The sequence below is a fragment of the Drosophila sulfurigaster genome, chromosome X (assembly GCF_023558435.1).
Source record: "Drosophila sulfurigaster albostrigata strain 15112-1811.04 chromosome X, ASM2355843v2, whole genome shotgun sequence".
NCBI lineage: Eukaryota > Metazoa > Arthropoda > Insecta > Diptera > Drosophilidae > Drosophila > Drosophila sulfurigaster.
The window spans coordinates 5,351,575-5,373,688 of NC_084885.1; the positions used below are offsets into that span (position 1 = coordinate 5,351,575).

General features: G+C 37.3%; 2 protein-coding genes across 2 annotated transcripts; both read right to left on the reverse strand.

The window, feature by feature from the left end:
• Positions 1–5,018: 5,018 nt before the first annotated feature.
• LOC133849132 (uncharacterized) lies at positions 5,019–7,021 on the reverse strand. The gene is made up of 3 exons (XM_062285025.1): positions 6,459–7,021; positions 6,282–6,329; positions 5,019–5,671 (listed from the first exon to the last, which is right to left on the reverse strand). The coding sequence occupies exons 1-3, from the start codon at positions 6,825–6,827 to the stop codon at positions 5,150–5,152; spliced, it is 939 nt and encodes a 312-aa protein (XP_062141009.1). The 5' UTR covers positions 6,828–7,021; the 3' UTR covers positions 5,019–5,149.
• An 8,043-nt stretch (positions 7,022–15,064) lies between these two features.
• LOC133849137 (uncharacterized) lies at positions 15,065–20,235 on the reverse strand. Its single transcript, XM_062285032.1, has 3 exons — positions 18,416–20,235; positions 15,585–15,792; positions 15,065–15,521 (listed from the first exon to the last, which is right to left on the reverse strand). Exons 2-3 carry the CDS (start codon positions 15,790–15,792, stop codon positions 15,379–15,381), a joined length of 351 nt encoding a protein of 116 aa, XP_062141016.1. The 5' UTR covers positions 18,416–20,235; the 3' UTR covers positions 15,065–15,378.
• Positions 20,236–22,114: the final 1,879 nt, after the last annotated feature.

The window sequence follows — 22,114 nt, forward strand, 5'->3', positions numbered from 1 at the left end:
CTAGTTTGCATGTATTGAATAACTGCAACTGTAATACAGTTCGTTTCCCTTTCATTCCCATATTGACTGGCCAGTGCCACGCCTCACGCCCCCGCCCCCGCCTCTACCACCGCCTGCGCTGCTGTTAAACGTAACTCAAATCAATCAGCACAGCACAATCGTCGTCTCTTATCGCTCACTCCTCGACCAGCTCTTCCTCTTCTTCTTCGTCTTCTCCCTCCACCCCTCGAAAGTCGCTAATCCCGCCAACATATGTTCGCAATGAAACCCAGGCGAGCAACAACCCTTACCACACATTCACACACACACACATACACTTGAGATAAACTTCCACTAAACCATTCCCATTTCGATTTCAATTTCGATTTCTATTTCCACTTCTCCACTTAATCCACAGATAAGAGCTCTATGAAACCAGTTTAAGATTCAAAATCAAGTTCAATATCAACTCGCTCATATTATGCGGACAATTCACTCTACATATAACCTTTCATTGAACTTCTCTTAATCCCTGTCATTATCCGATTTGGAAAGATACAAAAAAAAAAATGCCAATTCAACTCGTTCAATAGATATGCCACTTAAATGCACTTTAAAGCTTATTGTAATCTGCAATTTAATGGCAATCTATTGCAATTGTAATAACATTTAATTTGTTCTGCCTTCAACTAATATTATTTAGCTTTATTTCTTTATTATTACTTGCATAAAATATAAATTATTTAGTTTTATTTCACTTCTATGAAATGCAAATTTTGTGATTATTATTTTAGAGTATTTATCGCTAAAATAAAATTAATTTTTTCTTTTTAAAATAATGTAAATATTGTTTAATATAATATAATAATAATATTTCACAATCTTCCATTTTGTTTATATATAATTTTTATCAGAATGTAATGTAATGTTATTTATATTTATAAATAGTAAATTCTGGTGTTTAATATAAATATCTTTGCTTCTTCAGCTGCACAAATTAGTTAAATGGGAATAAATAAATGTACTATGTTATGCCAGGTTATTATTCTTTAAGTATAGTATATAAAAAATGGGGTTAGTATATTCTTTTCTTAGTTCAGTAAAAAATTTCGAATTCTACAATAATGCCACGTAGATATAATTAAAACTTGAGTTAATGGAGTCAATGCTCTATATATAACTTACCTTCTTCAGTTTTCATTTTAAGCTAATTAAATTTGTTATTATAAACTAACTAACGAGAAATAAATAAATTAATATTTAATATGTAATAAGAATATATTCATTTTTTTAAAACAAAAGAAATATTTGAATGTTTTTTTGTATTTCAGTAAAAACATGTATTACAAAGTTATAATATAATATAATTAAAGTCAAAGATTTTAATAACTAGTGTTTTAAATACTTTATAAATTAACTTCCTACCATATTTATAATGTGATGAAAAATCTTAATTGATTCAAAGTTTTTATTATTAAATTTAAAGAGGTTTTCGTAAATACTTTTTGTGTACAAAATTGTGTGTTAAGTTTCATAAATTTATATAATTTTGTTGAAGCATATCATTTTTTTCTTTATATTTTCTCTTCTTTTCCTATTATTCTACGTAGCATATTTGTAGTATAAAAAAATTTCTTGACTTATTCAAGGTTTGTATTCTTTGAATTAAAGAGGTTTTCGTAAATACTTGTTCCTGTACAAAAATCTTATGATATGCTTCATACTTTGTTATTTTTTTGAATAATCTTTTTAAGCATGTCATTTTTTCTTTTCCTTTTGTAATATTATATAAAGAAATATCTTGACTGATTCAAAGTTGTTATTATTTAATTTCAAGAACTTTTCGTAAATACTTTTTCGTATAAAAATCTTAGAAAAAACATGTACAAATGAAACAAAATATAAGATTTGTACTATAAACGAAATAAAAGAAAAAACTTGCATGAAACGTAATAGTTTTGAAATTAATGTGTTTAAGAGTAATGGAGCTAAAACTAAGACTAGTTAGATTTTTATTTTTCATTTCTTTTCGTATTATTCTATTATTATTTTTTTTAATTTATGAACCATTCCTGCTTTCCGCTCAACTTCTCAATCTCATTACAAATCTAGGACACATATTATACATATGCACATGGGGAGCATTTGGTAATCGGGCACTACTTGCACCCTAGTGTTAAGTGGTCCATTGAGTGGCAACAGCAGTTGCCGCAAGTGGAGCAACAACGCGATGCGATGCGAAGCTGGGCGCAAAAAAAAGGAAAAATGAAGAAAAAGGTTCAGCTCAGTGCATTGGCCTCCTCGCTGGGGTTGTGCGTATCACACTAAATGCTTGCTGCGAGTGTGTGTGTGTGTGTGACAACAACAACAGCGAGTACAAAAGACGGCAGGTGTGTGAGCCGAAATGCAGCTAAGTAAACTGCTTTGGTATGTTTTGTTGTTGTTGTTGTTGTTGTGTGTTTTGTTTGCATTGCAACAGCTCTGGTTCTGGCTTTGGCTCTGGCTCTCGCTCTGCCCCATGCCACATGCCCCATGCAGGCAGGCAGCAAGCAGCTACTCGACAACCAACTCGCATCCGACATATTTGATAATGAACCTTTAATAACCGTCAAGACTGAAGCAAGCGAAGCCCATCGCAACTGAAGCTGAGACTGCGGCTGCGGCTGCGGCTGAGTTCGCGCTGTACGCGTCTGTGTTTGTGTGTGTGTGTGTTTTTGACTCAGGCACAATCCCAAAACCGAGGGGTTAACTTCGTAGCCAGGGCAGCCCCTATGACAACGACACACTTACACACACGCACACGCACACGCACACGCGAGCGAACACACACACACACACAGGCGCACATATTGAGAAATTTCGCAGGAAAGGCAACCAAAGAAGCCGAAGCCGAAACCGAAGCCGAAGGCCTAAAACGTTTGCCGAAGCCAGACGGTGGTTGTGTCTCTTCATACATGCACACATACATACGTACACATACCATATCTATATTTACTTATATGTATGTATGTGTGGCAACTTTAGCTGGCTCTTTTTCTTTGCCACGCCTTTTGTTGCCCAGTTTTTGCGACAATGATGTCGCCTCCCCATTGCCAGAGGGTTGCGTGGGGGAGGAGGAGGGGGGGTGAGGAGGGTGCTTTCTGTCTAGCTAGACGTGCATTGTAACCTATCGAACAATTATCAGTTAAGCTGTCCCATTGAGAGCCACACAACGCCACATACAGCATGCCACATGCCACATGCCACACGTTGTACTCATAATCCCAGCTAGTTTTCAATTAAACGCGCAATTTTCGTTCATGTTGTCTGTTGAGATGATTGAAGCCAAACACTACACGGATCTTCCCTGTGGAGTTGGTATTATCTTTTTATTCTTCTATATAGCACAGAGGATTCAAAAGGGTCACTTTCGTACATATAACAAAAACAGTTTGCAATAATAACCAATAATAATACTGAATAACTTCTTACAGCTGTCAACATTGAAATAGCAGTGCAATAGAAAGAAAGCTACATAACATTTTTTTTTCATATTCCTTTTTGTTAAAAATGAATGGTTTTAGTTTTTGTAAAATGAAATATAGAGATAGGAAAGAAGCAAAAACTCAGTTGGATTTGTTCAGTTTTTCTGCTATTTTAATATTTTGCAATAATAACCAAAAATAATACTAAATAATTACTTATGACTTCAATATTGAGTAGCTGATTACTCTATATAAGAAATCTTGACTGTCTAGATCAGCTAGATGATATAATATCGGGAGTGAAGAGGAATAAAATGGAAGCTCAAATTCTGAATAAAAGCAAAACAGTGTGGTATTCATTTTAAAATATACTAAATTAATATACCAAATGTTATATTTGGTATATTGATATAATACTACATTCAAAATATACCATAGAGTGCAAAATATACCAGATTGTTAGCCAAAGCAATTAAAACAATTAACTAGGCGAAGTTTCCCATGCAAAAGTATATCTTGAATAATTCTAAAATTTTCGTCTGATCGCAACCAAATTTCCAGAAATCATAAAAACTATATATATTATTGCATGTACCACAATTCGCAAGTCTAGCTTTAAAATTACACTTGTTATTAGATTTTGATCAATTTGCTGGTGCGGAAGTGGGCGTGACAAATATTTACAACAAATTTGATATGCGTGCAAACATAACAAATGCTGTCGAAATACAATTATAGCTCTATCTCTTATAGTCTCTGAGATCTAGGTGTTCATACGGACAGACAGGCAGACGAAGAAGAAGAATATACATATGTATATACTTTATAGGGTCGGTAATGACTTCTTCTGCCTGTCACATACATTTCATAAAGGCACAAAGTTATAATACCCTTCCACCCAAATTTATACCCGCTAGCTAGGTATAAAAATAACGAAGTTCTTACAAATTGTTCCTATTTACATACTTTTGTTTAAGTCCTATAGCAGAAATTTGATACTATATCAGACTTTTCAGCAGCAGTCAGCTACATAAATATTTTCATCGATAAATTTACAAACATCTAAGGGTCGCAATAAAATCTGCATTTTCGATGACAGTTCATATCGCTAACGAATATTCACCAAATTTTGTGAAATTTATAAAAAAAGTACCGAACAAGCAACAAAATTCTTTATTCTATTGAGTTATTGCATGAAATCTTTTCAATTGTGACAGTAAATTATATATAACTAATTTCTAAGCAGATTTTTTAGACTAGTCTTTAAAGTGCATGACAGATATAACGGATAAATAAAAACCTGCATTTGTTATGACAGTTCTTCTGTTCAATAGTTGTTCTGTATAAACCCAATTTTCTGGAACATATATAAGATAGCACCATCTTTTATATAAGACATCTTTTATACTTGCTTGTTCTATAAACTCAAGTAATGATAAGTAAAATGTGTATATAAGGTATACATATATTGCATATCACAAGCTAAGCACACTTACCGATTAGTTTCAGAGGCTGACAGCTCGGTTCTAAAAAGTGTGCGGGTCAACAAAACATATGTGCATATCGATAAGTCCCCAAGGGTTAAGTCCCAGTTTTTGTTTTTTTTTTTGGTTTTTGTTTATCACTACCTTAATGATATTCCTTTAGTTTTAACACATGTCATTTATTATCCACTTAAAATCGAAATGTTGTGCTTAAGTAAGTATTTAAATATCCGCCGCATCGGACAACTTGGATACATCGCCATTTTCATAGCATCCCATGTCCGCCTTATAGAGTATGCGATTAATATGAAACTGCACCGTATTGCGGGTATTCTCGGAATATTTGCCAAACTTATTGCCCAGATATTGTAGGAAAAATGCATCATCCGGATTGGAACAACTCGCTGCAATCGCTCCACAATTCGGCACCGTTGTCGTTGCGGTCGCCGTTGAGGATACCGATGAGTTCGGGTTGGGCATGGGAAGCGCACTTGTGTTCGATGAGGAGGAAGTATTTGCCGGGGTCTCGGAACTGTGTTGCGTTAAATTGGTGATGATGAAGGCATTCTCCTCGGCATGACTGTCCTGATATGTGATCGATTCGCAGGAATCGTTCAAGTGACTGTCGCGCAGCTCAGTTTTGGTCAGAAAAACGCTCTCGAATTGTCCATTGGGCGTTGGATCCTCGGCGTCCTCGTCTTCGTCGTCATCGAAGCCATTGGAACAGGTCTCCGACATGGGCATCTGCAAGATTTTGGGTAGGCATTAGTAATTGTGAAACGGAATCAGAGCTTATGCTTAAGGGAATTCTTTCTTCTTCTTGGGTTTCCCCATTTAAATCATTATGGGAATTCTTTAAAACAATTCATATTGATGTTAAGCGTAATCTGATTTTAATTTGTAGTGAGAAAAAAAAAAAAAAAACAACAGCTCAGCGGGGTTGCTTTCATGCATCTATAATGATCCATTTAGGGGTTGATAAGGGTTTTTTCAAGTGAAGAGATGTTTTTTTTTTGTAATTTATTTATTTTTATGACTACAATTTCAGAAGTTGCTTGGGAAATGGTTTTGTTAGTAGGAAATGCAAATGAATAAAACACCAAAAATTCGGTTGGAAAGAAATCCAATCTAAGTTTCTAAACAACGAACCCATTAATTGGTAGTTAAACGTAAATCTGCAGAATAAAATATAAAGGGTTTCTCAAGATTATTGATAAAGCTGATCTATACTGCAGTGAAAACTGGGGGATGTCCACTTAAAAGAGGCGAAATTGTTCAGGAAACATACTAAGAGGAATTAACCGGCTAAAGGAGGTGTCCATTAAAGGAGTTTAGCATAGTATGTTGTTGTTACCTGTTGCGGTTGTTGGCCAGGTTCATCAAGTCGGAATGTCAATTTTTCCTGTAGTTGAAAAAGAATCGTGAATTAGCTGATAAGGTTCGACAAATGTGGAACATAACCTCGAAAACAAGAGTACGGTTCAACCTCTCTCGCTCTCTTTCTCTCTCTCCCTCGCTCTATCACACTTACTGATTTGATGAACAATTTATGCGGTTCCGTTTCGAATTTGAACATGGATGACAACGGACCACCGGCTGCTGCTGCTGCTGCTGTGGAAGTCGACGTCGACGTCGCCGCCGTCGTCGTTGACGTTGCTGTTGTCGAATCGGTTGCTGCTTTTGAACCGGTTTGATGCGGCGGATTGGCGGATCGACGTCGCTGCCTTTCGATCATCACCTCGCCGTACGTGGCCGGGTGCTTGCGCTTCAGATGTCGCATCAGGTTCTCCGAATGGCGACCGGCCATATCGAAATAGCAAATTTTGCATGTGCTCTTGCGTATATCATCGTTATAGATGAAATGATTGTTAACGGGATTCTTGTATTTGCGCTGCGACATCTCGATAAATGAATCGAAACCGAAACCAAATACATACGTTCAATAATCAAATATAAATAATAGTTATTGTAATAACAATAATAACAAGAAACAATAACAACAACAAGAGCAACAACAACAACAAGAACAACAACAACTAGCTTGAACAAGAGCAAAGCGTGCGTCGTATTTGAGTATCGTTCGTTTACTGAACAACAGAGACGCACCGTACCAGTTGGGAGCGAACGAGAGAGCGCTAGTAGTAGCCAGACTCAGTCAGTGAAGTGAGCGAACGTAAAAAAAAAAAACGAAACGAAAACAACTACAAAAAACCAGAGCAGAAACCAATTTATGAACCGGTGCCAGGCAATCGCAATCACAGTTAGCCTCGCAGCCACAGTATATTGCTCGCTCGCTCGCACGCACTTGGCTTGTCGCTCTACAATTCTGCAATGAGCGCGTTGCGTTCAGAGAGAGAGCGGTTCACAGCCAGACACAACGGTTCGAACTTCGAAGAGGAACAACACACACACACTCACACGTACACATTGCAAAAACAGCAACAGAAACACAATCGCAGACACACACACACAAACAGACGCTGGCAGACAGAAATCGAAATACAGGCGCATTGCCTAAGCTCACACACACACACACATATATATAGAGCCATAAGAAGCGCACACGAGGCAATATGACGCCGACGTCGACGTCGACGAAAGCAGCGACGCGCTGAACCGGTTTGAAACGGTTTGTGTGTTGTGGCGAGCCATCGTTGCTGCTGTTGTTTTTGTTGTAGTTGCCTTGCCTCGCTTTGCTTTGCTTGCTCTTCTGTCTGTCTGTCTGTCGGTGTGTCTACCTGCTTCTCGTGTTGTTGTTATTGTTGCTCTTTGTCTGCCGCTGTCGACTGCGCTGCCGCTTAACACGTTGCGGCATCTGAGGGTCATTTGTGTATGTTTCGTTCTGTTGCTGCTGCTGCCGTTGTTGTTGTTGTTAAACAGTCTTATTAAACCAAACAAAATAAACGAAACAAGTCCAATTTGATATGCGACAAACCAGGATCAACATGCAAATACCCTGCTAATTACTTTACACGGTTTGCATATATGCGAATTCAGTTTAGTATAAAGTATATTCAATGCCCTAATTTTAGTACTAAATAATATACCAAACTGCAGTAATATTTGTATGCAAATGAGACTCGTATTTTTATATAGCAAAAGTTAAGTCTTATTGCAGTAAAACAATATTAAGCTGTATTTGCTGAGAGTGATCTTTAGTATAATAGTATTACCTTTTTTAACTCTAGCTGCTTTGTTATACTGAACCCACTAACTAAAGGTCAGTCATGCCCACACAACTGTTCAACTTTACAGGGTATAAGCGAAAAGCACACTAAAAAATTAAATAAATGAAAACAGCTGGGACAGTTGAAGTCAAAGCATTATGGTTCAGCTTTAGCTTATGAAAGCAGGTGGGCAGCAATGGCAAGAAGAAGCAGCTAGCAAAAGAAAAGGAGGGTGAGTTTTGAGGGCAGGCACAGAAGCACAGAAGCTGACTGAGTGTGTGTGTTATATGTGTGTGTGCGAGCGAGAGGGATGGGTTTGCTGTGTTTTGAGGTGGCAAGTTAGCGGGGTTGGGCGTGATAATTCCAGCTAGCATTTCATTACGCGGGCTTTTGTTGGTTTTGCTTGCGGTAGCCGCGGGACTTATTGCGGCCAAGCGCGACACCAGAAGGGGTAGAACTATTGAATGTTATCGATAACAGCGTGGCAAGGGGAAGAACGCAACACAATAGCAGTAGAAAATAAACCCCTCTTAATTAATTGGCAAATAATGAGAAGTTAATATAATTATAGAATGAATTCAGTAAAAGGATATTTTCATGCGCTACTTATTAACATTAATTTTGAGTGAAATGTGCTGTAAATATTTGTTTATTTAAATGCATTTACCATCTGTTGAAAAATCCAGCGGAGCAACTGCAGAGACATCTTTAGTGTACGATGGTCAACGACGAAAGATATAGAGATTAAGAAAAAGTGAGACCATGTAAGGCCAAACATCAATCGATATTCGATATATAATATATACTGATTTAATATATTAGTGATGAGATGTTGCAATAACATATGTACTATATATATATACTGTTTTTGCATCCAGTTTGATGCTACATTTCCAAACCATCGATAACGAATAGCTTTCTCAAATGATTCTGGGAAAACTTATTTGTTTAAGTGATTTTAAAGTTTTTGTTTATTTTCCTTTTTTTTTTTTGTTTTTGGGGAAGTGTTGTTTATTTGAAATTTCTCAATTTAGGGGGGGGATATTCATAAACACTATAATGCTGGGGAAATGACAGCAGCTGAGGGGGGAAGGAAACTGATTGAATGATACACGAATTAGATAGATAGATATCGAAATTGTGGCATGGCGCACATCCGATTAATGCGATGGTTACCATAGAATTAATCATAGGAAATTGAAATCTCTCGCACATCATATTCAAATCAAATCAAATGTCTGAGCAGCAACAACACCAAGCAAAGGAAACACACGGATGGGGGAATGAGCACTGCGACACACTTAGTGAGTGTATGTGCTTGTGTGTGTGTGTGTGTGTGTATGTGTGTGTGTGTGTGTATGTGTGTGTGTGTGTGGGGAGGGGAGGAAGAGGCGGGATGTGACCACGCCCAGCTGTAAAGCTTTGAAGTTAGTCGCTCAGTCGTCGCCGGTTTGCCAAATGCTTTTGTGGAGTGTCACTTCATCTCTTTCTTGTATACCCGGCAATCACAAAGGGTATACACATTTGCTGGCCATTCTTACTTGGCTGTCTGTCTGTCCGTCCTAGTTTACTAAAGATAAGTAACTAAGTAAAGATAAGTAACACAAATAAATCTAATTTAGGGGTAAAATTATAATTAGAGTAAAAGCTCCCTTAATGGAAATTTCTATACAGCGGATACCTCCATCAGGCGGACATTTGTTATGGGTTTCCTACGTAGTTCACTCTTTTGAGCAAACACCCCCCTGAACGGACAACAAGATAAGTAACTTTGCGATTGCAGTCTTTTAGATAGACAAAAAATGGTAATTTAAGGGTACAAATAATGATTGGAGTCAAAATTTCCATAATTAACAACCCTATTCAGCGGATACCTCCATCAGGCGGACAATTGTTATGGGTTTCCCACATAGTTCACTCTTTTAAGCGTACGCCCTTTTGAATGGACAGGACGATATGTAATTATAAGAGTTCAATCTTTCGCAATAATAATGTATTTTAGGCTAAAAATTAAATAAGAGTAAGAACTTCCCTAATGGACAGTTCTATTCAGCCGATATCTTCATTAGACGGACACTTGTTATGGGCTTCATACATATTTGACTCTTGACAAAAAGACAGGTAACCATAACAGTACACTCTTTCAGATACACAAAAATAAGTAATTAAAGGGTAACAATATGATAAGATTAAAAATTCCCTTAGGGGACTGCTCTATTCAAGGGATACCTTCATAAGGCGGACACTTGTGATTCTTTTAAATGTACATTGAGAGTTCAGGAAGAGATTGCTGACTGCATATAATGTTGTTGGGTATTAGATAGTCGAGCACAGTTGTCAGCCTCCCATTTACTTGTTGTTTTGCCAATGGGGTCGGTTTCGGTTCAGCACGGTTCGGTTCGGTTCAGTTTGACGGCAAGGCGACAGGGAGCAGCGGGGGGTGCTTGGGATTGTCCTTGTACGACTTCTGTTGCTTCAGCGCCATCCCTAACTCGCTCTGTGTGAGTGTGAGTGTTTGTATTTAGTGTGTGTGTGTGGGTGTGGGTGTGGGTGGTTGTGCTGTGTGGGTTGTCTGGGTTCAGCGCGCAAACAAACACACGCTCACTCACTCACGTAGTGCTAAATTTTTGCAAGTATTTGGCTAATGTTCATGGGCTCGTTTCATCAATGTCACTTTCGACGACGAAACCGCTTTCCACCTTCCCACTCCAGTTACTAGCTCTTGAACTCGCACTCAGCTTGTCCGGCTTTATCTTTGACTGACTTTACCAACAAAAAAAATCATGAATTGAAAAACAGAAGAAACCCAAAAATTTGGCTACACCAACCGAAAGTTGTACAATCTCATATCATATATAGTCGCTCGATTCGGCTCAGAGGCTGAGAGATTTGCAGGCGGACATTGAGGAATATGTTGCATTGATGTGTTACCCTCGGCGTGACAAACATTGTAATACTCCTCAGCAAAGGGCATTAAAAAGAATAAGCACAAACTTCTCGACACCAGGCAAACAACTTCGTCGTACTCCTTCCTTCCTTCCTTCCATCCAACCATCTATCCATCTATCTTTGCAAACGCAACTCCTCTGACTCCAGTCGACAGTCGACAGTCGACAACAGGGACTGCCCACTCTATCCCCCAGTCCTGCCGTCAGCTCAGTTGCAATTTCCGCATAAACACAAAGACAAGGCAAACACACACACACGTACAGAGGCAAACAAAGACAGACAGCAAGCGATGTGTGTGTGTGTGTGCGGCGTCGTCCTTTTGTTGACGTAGACTGAGAGAGAGGGAGAGGGAGAGAGAGAGAGGGAAACGAAGACCATGTCAGTCGCCCCCTTTCTTTGTATTGCGAAATGATTCGGGGTGCGCTCTTATTACAGCCTGTATACCCTTTTAGATGGGCGGGCACGAGAGAGAGGAACCAGAAGAAAGCGAGCGAGAGAGAGAGAAAGAGAGAGAGGGGGAATCATGAGCAGTGCTTGGGTCTATCAACTACTACTTTGCCTGCAAGTTGAGCGCAATTGTTAAGGCACAAATTTGTGCTGGCTGTCTGGCAGCCCCAGAGAGACAATTGGCAGTCCCTTATTAAAAAGTGGCCAGTCCCGTTGCAGCACATTTTAGCCATCTACATATCATTCTAATTAGCATTTGTTTCATTTGAATTGTATGGCTGAAAGCGTGAGTGGTTGGCATTCGAATTTGTCATTACATAGTTACTATATTAAAATACTTTACGCAAAAAACGAAAAAGTTCTTAGTACTAAGAATTTTGGTCTCAAAAGTGGTCTCAAAAGATGAAAATCTTAATGTTAGAAAACTTGATCTTGATTTTAAGCACATTTGATATAGGACCCAAGTTCTTATATATTGAAGATCGAAAATTTTATTATAAGATAATATTTATGATATTTTATTGTTTTTTAATTTAACTACTTTTTTATTATTTTAGTATTTTATGATTTAATGAGCATATTCAGTTATTCAGTGGTATGTTGATCACTTTATTATCAATACCTTCTCTCTTAGACTACGATTAAGAATGGTTCGTGACAGCTCGACTAACAAAGCTATGAATGAAAACATTTAAAGTTAGAATAAGAGTTTCGATGGAATACAAAATGTTGTAAACTAAATATAGAATTTTTGGTCTTATTTTCAAAATTTGGCATTTTTTAGACTAATGTTCTTAGTTTTAAGAATTTGTTCTTAAAGTTAACTTATTTTTTGAACACAATTCTTAACTTATGAATCTCAAGACAAAGGTTCTTAATTTTAAAACTTGATATTTTTTTCAGTGTAGATATATTTATTTAATCTAAGCCTTTGACTTTACTAAACTATTGTTTTAAAGTGTGATCATTATTCCCTTTCATTTAAATAAATCTCAACCAACAAACATTTTCAATAAGTAAAATAAAAATAAAAAATACACAGAGTGAAAAAAATCTCCAAAGAAAAGTAAGAGAAAAACGAAGTTTGTTTTAGTTTCTTAATATTTTGGAATTGCCTTCCTTTAAAATTAGAACCTATGACCTCTTGATTTTAGAATAAACCTTCTTGGTTCAATTTTGGCATCAAATAATCTTAATATATGTATGTGTATGTAATCCTCATATTTGAGTTGAGGTTTGGTTTATTTTTTTATATTTGCTATCCCTGTGTACGGTAAGGTAAGGTACTTTCAATATGCTGTACAGATTATCCAATTAATAAGTAAAAGATTGAAAAAAAAACAAGCTTGATTCAAGATTTTATTCTTGATTTTAGCACGTTATTTCTTTATGTGTAGTAAAGTGTAAAAGTTATTTATTTATATAATTTATCCTACCTCATTGAAGAAGAATGCACTGTAGAATATTTTACAAACATTGAGTTAGGCAAATAGACAAATAGTGCGTAAATTATTAATTGGCACTGGAAAGATATCGAAAGATTAAGGTGACAGCATTCCTTTAAATACTTTTAGTTAAATGTAATCGCCGAGGCGATGACTCTGCATTTGTTGATTGTAAAATATATAGATGCAAACATATGTATAGTGGTCGTTTTTATTTTGGAGGTTTGAGTCTTGAGGGTTGAGGTTTGAGGGTCAACTCCCATGAGTCGTAGTTGATTTGCACCATCATTAAAATCATCTGAAATTGCCGCCTGTGACATAATTTGCAGTCATGTGACCCCATTCAACGGTGTCCAATGTCCAGAGTCCTTTCTCAAAGGTTTCACTGCACACACAAGTGCGAGTGTGAGTGCGTGGTGGATGGGGAGGGTGATGGGGAGGGGGAGGTGTAGCATCCACCCCCAACCATGTTGTAAAAAAAAGGTCAACGTTGCGTATTTTATGAATAGATTGAAACCGCCCTCTCGTCCCATCAAACGCCCATCCCAAATGGCAATGATGTTAAATGCCGTTCTCTCTCTTTTCCTCCCCCCTCGCTCTCTCTCTCTCTCTCTTTCTCTCTCACTCTCTCTCTCCTACTCGACAACTTTTTTTGTAGGTTAAAAAGCTAAAGCACTTTAATGAACAGCCGAGTGTGAGCGAGCGAGCGAGAGAGAGAGCGAAATGGAGATAGATTGCAAAGAAGAAAAAAAAAGATGGGGACGGTGTTCGTTTTAAAGGACACTACAATTTCAATACTTGACTATTTGAGGCCCATATTTGTTCGCCTTGTGTCATAGATACCCTGTAGTTTTCAAATATGTGCAAAATTAGTCTGAAATTCTTGAACGAAGTCATTCAAAAGGGAACAAATTGAATTATGTTAACAATAACAATTTTACACTTTTCATATACAAAAAGGCATGCACAATTTATTACAGGGTATAGCTTAAGCAGCTACTCACTTTTTTACTCTGCTTTTTTTCAACATTTAATCGAAACTTGTAGCTTTGTCCACTTTTTGGCCACAATATCATATTTCAAAGTATCTTTTAGGCAATTTCACTCATTTTGCGAAAACTTTTTGATTAGGTAAAAATCGAAACTTGTTTTGCATTATTTTTGAACTCCTTGTATTTAGTATATAGTTTTTTTTTTATATAGTTTAAAGAGGTTTTAATTATGACATCTAATCTTTGAAGCAATTTCACTCATTTAACACTCATTTCGCTTAATTTAAAGGAAAGGAAGCCAGATCTATGGCAAAGATGTGTGGGTGAGAGAGATGGCACTGAGTAAATCAGCAAGATTATGAGAGATGAGACTAAACGAAACTGGATAAAACTCAAGTACTTATCAAGTGGCATAGATTGCATTAATGGCCTGCGCTCGCTATAAATAAACCCTGTACGTAGGGTGCAAAAAAAAAAAAACAAGTAAGAAAGCTTCAGTCGAGTGTGCTCAACTTTGAGATTCCCGCTACCCGTTTTGAATAAAAGCAAAACGGTGCAGTATTAATTTTAAAATATACTACTATAAACCGAAAGGCTACATTTGGTATATTGATATAGTACTACATTTAAAATATACCATAGAGTGCAGGATATACCATACAAAAGTATAAATAAATTCTACAATTTTTGTCTGATCGCAACGAAATTTTCAAGAATCATAAAAAGTGTAGTTAGTGTTGTATATACTAAAAATCACAAATCTAACTTTAAAATTACACTTGGTATTAGGTTTTTATCATTTTGTGGAGGTGGCAAAGGGCGTGGCAAAGATTTGAAACAAATTTGATCTGCGTAAAATTATAACGAGTATTGTCGAAAAAAATTATATATTTATCTCTTATAGTCTCGGAGATTTAGGTGTTCATATAGACGGACGAACAGACAGACGGACGTAAAGACTCGACTGTTGTCACTGATCACGAATATATTGTATACACTTTATATGGTTGGAGGTGCTTTCTTCTGCCTGTCACAAAGTTATAATACCCTTCTATCCTATGGGTATCGGGTATAAAAAGCGGGGTTGCACCTCCTCCTCTCGCATCTCTGGTTGGTCAGTCACAACTCGCATTGCTCTCATAATTGTATAAATTTTTATTAGTGCATAGCTTAAATTAGTACAATATACTTAATGTAGTGCGGGGCGTAGTGGGGATAAGTGCCACGTTTGGCATATGTGGCATATACATACATACAAAATCATACAAATAGTTATACATATATATATATAAAGATATATATAGATTAGGATTCAATGGAACAGTATTGTGGAATTGTATAGGTAGCTAGGTAAAGGCGGTAAAGTGTATCTCTCTCTCTCTCTCTCTCTCTCTCTCTTTCTCTCTCATTCTCTCTCACATCATTGTTGAGGGTCATTTCGGTGGCGTTTCCTAATCGGGCGCACAGAATTGATTTAAGTCTTCCTTAGTGCAGCGATGAATACAGCACATGTGGACGGAGCCTTCCTGTCGGGGATTGTGTAAGAACTGCCCGGAACTGAAGCGTTTCGCTCGCGACGGTCCAAAACTGTTTGCTGCAGAACCAAGAATTCAATTAATCATCACGATCGATATATCGACTTTTAGATATCACTTACGATAGAGCTGGGCGAGCGAGAGTGTGCGACCATTGCATATTAATTGTATGGCTTCGTTCAGATTATCGCTGCACAGCTTCATCAGCCTCTCATTATGCGGAGGTGCCATGGTGACAGGCACAGCTGCCACCTGGGACACGCTCAATGCCACGCACACCAATGTGGCAAGCAGCGCCAACAGACAAGATTTGGGCAGAGCGGAAATCATCTGCAAACGACAAGAAAAAAATGTCCTTTAATAATTATGTCTTCCTCTAACCCAGCTAATATAACATAAATACTAGATTTATCATATTTGGTGAGCGAATTTCTTGGGAACACAAAAGTTTACCCCCCAACTTGGTTGAATTTAAATTTCTGGCATGAATTCTGAATTTCTTATTATTATAACACTTTTTTTCAAACTAACTTAACTCAGCTCCTCTAAATCTTGAATGTATCAAATTTGGTGAGCAAATTTCTTGACACGATCTTTGAGTGTCTATCCCACACCTCTTACCTTTAACTGAGTTTTTGTCAATCTTAAATCGAAATTTCTGTTAGTATAACACTTTCTTAAAATAACCTTCAACTCAGCTGTTCTAAATCTTAAATATATAAAATTTGTGAGCAAATTGCTAGACATCACAAAGCTTCTCTCACGATTTCTATCTCTCTATCCCACACCTCTTACCTTTAACTTAACTTTTCTAAATCTCAAATTAGAATTTATGTTACCATAACACTTCTTTTAACTAACCTCTAGTCTAAATCATAAATCTATATAATTTTTGAGCGAATTTCTAGAGAAAACAAAATTTCCTCCACGATTTCTGTTTGTCTATTCAACATCTCTTACCTTTAACGTAGCTTTTCTTAATCTTAAATCGGAATTTCCGTTGTTATAACGCTTTTTTCAAACTAACCTCTAAATCAGCTCCTCCATATCTTAAATCAATCACATTTTGTTTAGCCAATTTTGTAATTAACCTAAATTTTCCTCTCTTCCTTTGTCTGTCTGTCCATAAGTTTATACACCTCTATCTCAGTAGCCCAATATCCGAAATCTATCAAATTTGCTAGTGAAAACAGAAAAGTTTCCCCACAATCTTTTGACGGTCTGTCTGTCGGTCTGTCCGTTAATTTCAGCACCTCTAACTCAGTTACCATAACATATATATTATTGCTATCAAAATGCGAGCAATACTAAATAGCGGGTTTGTTGTTTTTAATAGACCCCTGCACGAAGTCGAGTATTAGAGGAGCTAACCGTCTTTCAGCTGACTGTTCTCAGCATGTCACTCGTCTCGGAGGCGTCTCTTATCAATATCAAATATTATTGTGTTTTCCGATTTTGTTTTTGTTTGCGTCGCACGCGTCGCTTTGGTCGCGGCCCAGGAAATATTTACATAAACTTCAATGTTTAAAAATAAACCCGAGCTTATCATTTGGAACATGAATTTAATAAAGACCAAATCGACAAAACAAAAAGTGCGTTAGTGTTTGTTTATTCTTGTGCGGCTGCTGTTTGTGTTGTTGTTGTTGTTGTTGTTATTGTTGTTGTTGAGAGAACTACTACTATAAACATCTCAAAAGCAACGCCTATGTGGTTCAATGTTGTTTGTTTCACAGCATATCAACGAGTCCGGAGCTAGGTTATGTGTGTGTGTGTATGTGTGTGAAATGTCTCGAGTGACGAATGTCAGATAGAGGAGCATAGGATTGTGTTTCATGGGGAATTCACCATTCGGAGATATTCAAAACACAAAAATAACTTTGGTCTCTGATAATGTCGAGAGCTAAATATAGTTGTATATGTAGGATTCATCTGAAATGAAAAGCTTTTGCCTGATAACGAAACCTCGTTAGATCATGCAGTGTAAGCTTTACATCCACGTGGCTATTTCTTTGTCGACAGATTTTCCCAACTAATTTTGATCTATTGGAACAGTTAACTATTCTAATATGTATAATTTTTTTAGAGTGATGATCAGTAGAGTATTTGTTTTTAAAAGAAATAGAATGACAACCAAGAAACTTGTGTATGTTGATCTTCTAGAACATTAGATATTATTTAATTTTATATTAAAATTCATTTCATTTTATATTAAATATTTTTTAAATAAAGTAAATAAAAAGATAAACAAGAAATTTATGTTGATCTTTAAAAACTATAGATATTATTTCAATTTCAATTTAAAATAAATAGAGAGATAACCAAGAAATTTCTGTTGATCTTCAAGAACTATGGATTATATTTTATATGAAAGTTCTTCAAATAAAATAAATAGAACGATAGCCAAGAAATGTATGATGATTTTTAAAACCTATAGATATTATTTCAATTTCCTTTAGGGCTCTTAAAATAAAGAACTTATATTTCTTTTTAACTCTATATAATGCATAAGTTTAAGTTATTCATTTTTATAATTAGTATTTCTATCAAATTTGTACTTAGAGGTTTAGGATGCAGTTGATTACGCGAATAGTATAATTTTAGCTATTTCACAGAATGAATCGATATTCGTTTATTCTCTAAAATATACATTTAAAAACTCCATCTAACGTTTGTTTCAACTTCCTTGTTTTGTGTTCCTTAAACTGCTTCGATATTCTTCTATTTTGTAAACCCTTTAAAACCCCGATTTAACGTTTATTTTAACTTCCTTTTTTTGTGTTCTTCAATCTTTTGTTACTCATTTATTTGATACTTTATTGTAGCATACTTTCGATAGCACGTTCACTTGAATTGAGAACGCTCCAGAAGTATGCAATAGACAAAAGGTGAAAATTCCCCAAAAAAAGAACAAAAAAAAGCGTAATATATAATCAATTATATAAGCTGGACTTACTGTTGCATGCCTTGGTTTGATGGTTGTTGAGGGAAAGACTCCGGTAACGATCTCAATGCTGATCCTGTGCACAAGGTTTTGAATTCTAAACTTATCACGTTGCTTAAGGAACTTTCTTTAAAGTTTTGTGCTAAATGTTTAATTTGTTTTTTTTTTTTTGGTTTTTGTTTTTCGCTTTTTCGCAATCACACACAGTTTCAGAAATCACAATATTTTGTCACAAAAAAAAAAAAAATTAAGATTAAAAACAAGGGATAACAAATTGTCCTCGTACGTGCAAACAAAAAGAAATTATAATGGGAATTGACTACTATATAGTAAATTGGTTGTGCAGCTAATTGGTGTCGATGATGATGCCGATGAAGATGAAGACAGGCGAGGAGTCGGGAACGTTGTGCGGGAGAGTCTTTGGTGTACAACGAGTTTTAATATTCGACACACGCGATGTTTGGCGATTTTCTTGCATTATTCGTTGTTGTGTTGGTGTTCTTTTATATTGTTGGTTTCTGTTTGATCCTAAGTTCGAACGAACACACGATCGAGGACTTAAGATGGCGACGGCGCGGTCGGAGCGCACGACCTAACGATGCGGCTGGTTGACTTGGATTTGGAACGCGCTTTGATGATCAGGCTCGGGCCCGTTGATCAATCGTCAACTCTGCGCTGTGCGCACGCTCTCTCTCTCTCTTTCTCTCGCCCACACTCTCTCTCGCGCACACACTTGCACTCGACTCTCTCTCTCTATCTCTCTCGCAGTTCAATCCAATCGCTTGGGCTTGCTTGCTGACTAAGCTTGGCAAATTTTTGCCAGCGTTTTTCTTTTTCCCCCTTTATTTGCTGTCTTGCTGGTTTGTTTTGTTTGTTGTTGTTGTTGTTGTTATTGCCCTTGCACCCGTTAGTGACTGTTCAATCAGGCCGGCAATCGATGATCACGCCTTTGGCTTTTTGTATCAACTTGTCGCTATCGTTATCGGCAAATATCAAAAGCACTCAAAGAGTCAGCTGTGCTTCGTTCACTTATTACGAAATCTATTTCGCTCTCAGCAGCTTACGCTCTCGTCTTTTGAATGCGCTCTCTTGTCCACTTTCGCTCTCTCTCTTTCTCTCTCTGTCTTGGTGTTCGTTGGGGCGTTTGCTCTCACCCTTTAATGCTATTGATGCAGTCGTTGTTGTTGCTTAGATGGGCTTGCCTGTTGATGCTTCTCGTATGTTTGCCAGTGTTTGTGCCGAGATGCTGCTGCTTCTTCTGCTTCTGCTGCTTCTTCTGCTTCTGCTGGGCAACGGCATCAGAATTGTATTTTTAGCGAACAGTGCGCTATAATTAGACTCCAGATTCCGACTCAGACACAGATACAGATGCAGACAGACGGGTGAAGGCGACAACGACGACAACAGTGGGGAGAGGAAGACTGAAGCTGTTGTTGCGTCTGCTGGGCGTCTTGTTCTTATCTCATTTACACGCACACACACTAACGAACTCAAGGCACTTACAAGAAGTTTATTTGTTTATTTGCTGTTGTCGGTTTCGAGTTCGGTTTCGGTTTCGGTTTCGGTTTCTAGTGGCGGCGGGGGTGGGGTGTCTGATTGGTTTGCTTGACTTTTGTTTGCTTTCGTTGTTGCGTTTGCTTATTTTTTTTGTTTAGCAAGCCTGGCGTTTCCTGTATGCAATATGTGTCTTTCTTTGATATCATCAGTTTTGATATTTATTAATATTTTTTTTTTGTTTTAATTCGTTTTTCATTACAATTGAATTTCACACGCAAACGATTTTTTAATTTGCAGTTGCAGTTAATGCTAGTTGTTTTTTTTTGTTATTATAGTTTAAGCAGTCAGCTTGTTGCTCGTTGTTTCACAGCCAAATTGAAAAAGAATTCTCAGTGTGTTGCAAGCGCCGCACGAAGCTTTCGCAAGTCGATCTCAAAAGCTGATACACAAAACGCACTCACACACACACACATACACACAGGCGCGCATTGCATGCAGGCTTAATACATAATTCGCCTGTGGATATGTGTGTGAGTACGCACAGTGTGTCCAAGCATATGAAACCGTTAAACATTCGGTTGCTTTAGTCATTGCCCAGCGGCCATCTTTAAAACTGCCAAAACGTTGCATGACTTGTCAAAAAAATATTTGCATTGAAGTATGGCGAGTAATATATGTATCTACATATATATTTTTACTTTTGTTCTATCGAAAAACTCATATACATAAAATATATAATAATAATATAATATATATAAAACAAAATAAATATTAATAAACGTACTTGCTTACCTTTCTTTTATAGCAAATATCGAGTCTCCGTTACGCATAGAAAGTCAGCAGCAACTGGCCACTGTGGCCACACACACACCCGCGCGTGTTTTGTGCTATATTCAGCATTAATAACTATAACAATGACAATATTAATAATAATATTTGCTGTTGAACAAAGTACACAGGCGCGCATACCGACAGCAAGTGCATTTCATATACTTGTTTATATACATACATATGTATGTATGTTATCTGTTTAAGTAAACGACAAGAGCAGCAACGATGCAAACAAAAAGAAACAACAACTAGAGTGAATCCATCAGTGTACGACAATAGCGTCGTACTCACTTGCTCCAACACACGCACACAGGCAACACATGACGATCTCACCCTCGCTTTGTAACCTGCTCACTCTGATTGTCCTTATTCGTTGTGTGCGCGCGTGTGTGTGTGTGTGTGGTTCTGTTATTTCTCTGACATCTGGCATGCAATTAGCAGTCGATAAAAGGCGACAGTCTGTTATGCGACAACAGGTGTTATCGACTCTGTTATCGATATACATTGTATTTGCATGTTATTTAAAAACAATTCAAGTCACTGCGCTGATAAGCGCCTTATCAGCATTCGCTACTATTGTTGTTATGGTTGCCGATTAATTATTATTATTATTGTTTGATTTGTATTTAAAGCGGGGTTTCCCTCGATACTCTATTAATTAGCCCAAAACTGGCTACAAATAAAATGAAGTCAAGATCGTTTGCTGATTTCTGTGGAGTCTGTGTATTGTATTTAGTAGTCGGGTCCTTGGCTTGTTGTGGATCATCTATTACGCGCTCACACATATGCATATGTATGTACATGTATTTGTGAATTGCGTATGTGTATGCGTACTACTCCTGATAATGTTAAAACGCTGTGCGCTTTGGCTGATAAGACATGTTGTTGATGTTTTGGTTGCTTGGACTACACACAGCTGTTGTTGCTGTTGTTGTTTGTTGCAGCCAGCCGTGAACGAAAAACGGAAACGACGACAACGACAACAACTGCAAGCGTCGACGCCTGGTGGGCGTAACGGCAGAGCGCGAACGTAAACAACGGCAACGTGAATTCAACGTGATCTAGTTTCTATTAAAATAATAATAACAACAACGCGCGCGTCCAATCGTCGACTCTCCTATTTTTAGCACAATCTGTTAATATGCGAGAGCGAGCCTCGCAGCCTCAACATATGTTGCTCTCTCTCCGCATTACATTTCGTTTTGTTTCCATGGAATTCTGTGTCTGTGTGTGTGTGTGAGATAAGCGTGGGTTGTACTACGACTTTTAGGGTGACTGCGCGGGGGGTTGGCTGATGTACTGCATTGTGTACGCAATACGGTACAAAGTCTGACACGATGATGAGCAAGACTTTTATTTTGGAAAGCTTTTGCACACTTCTGC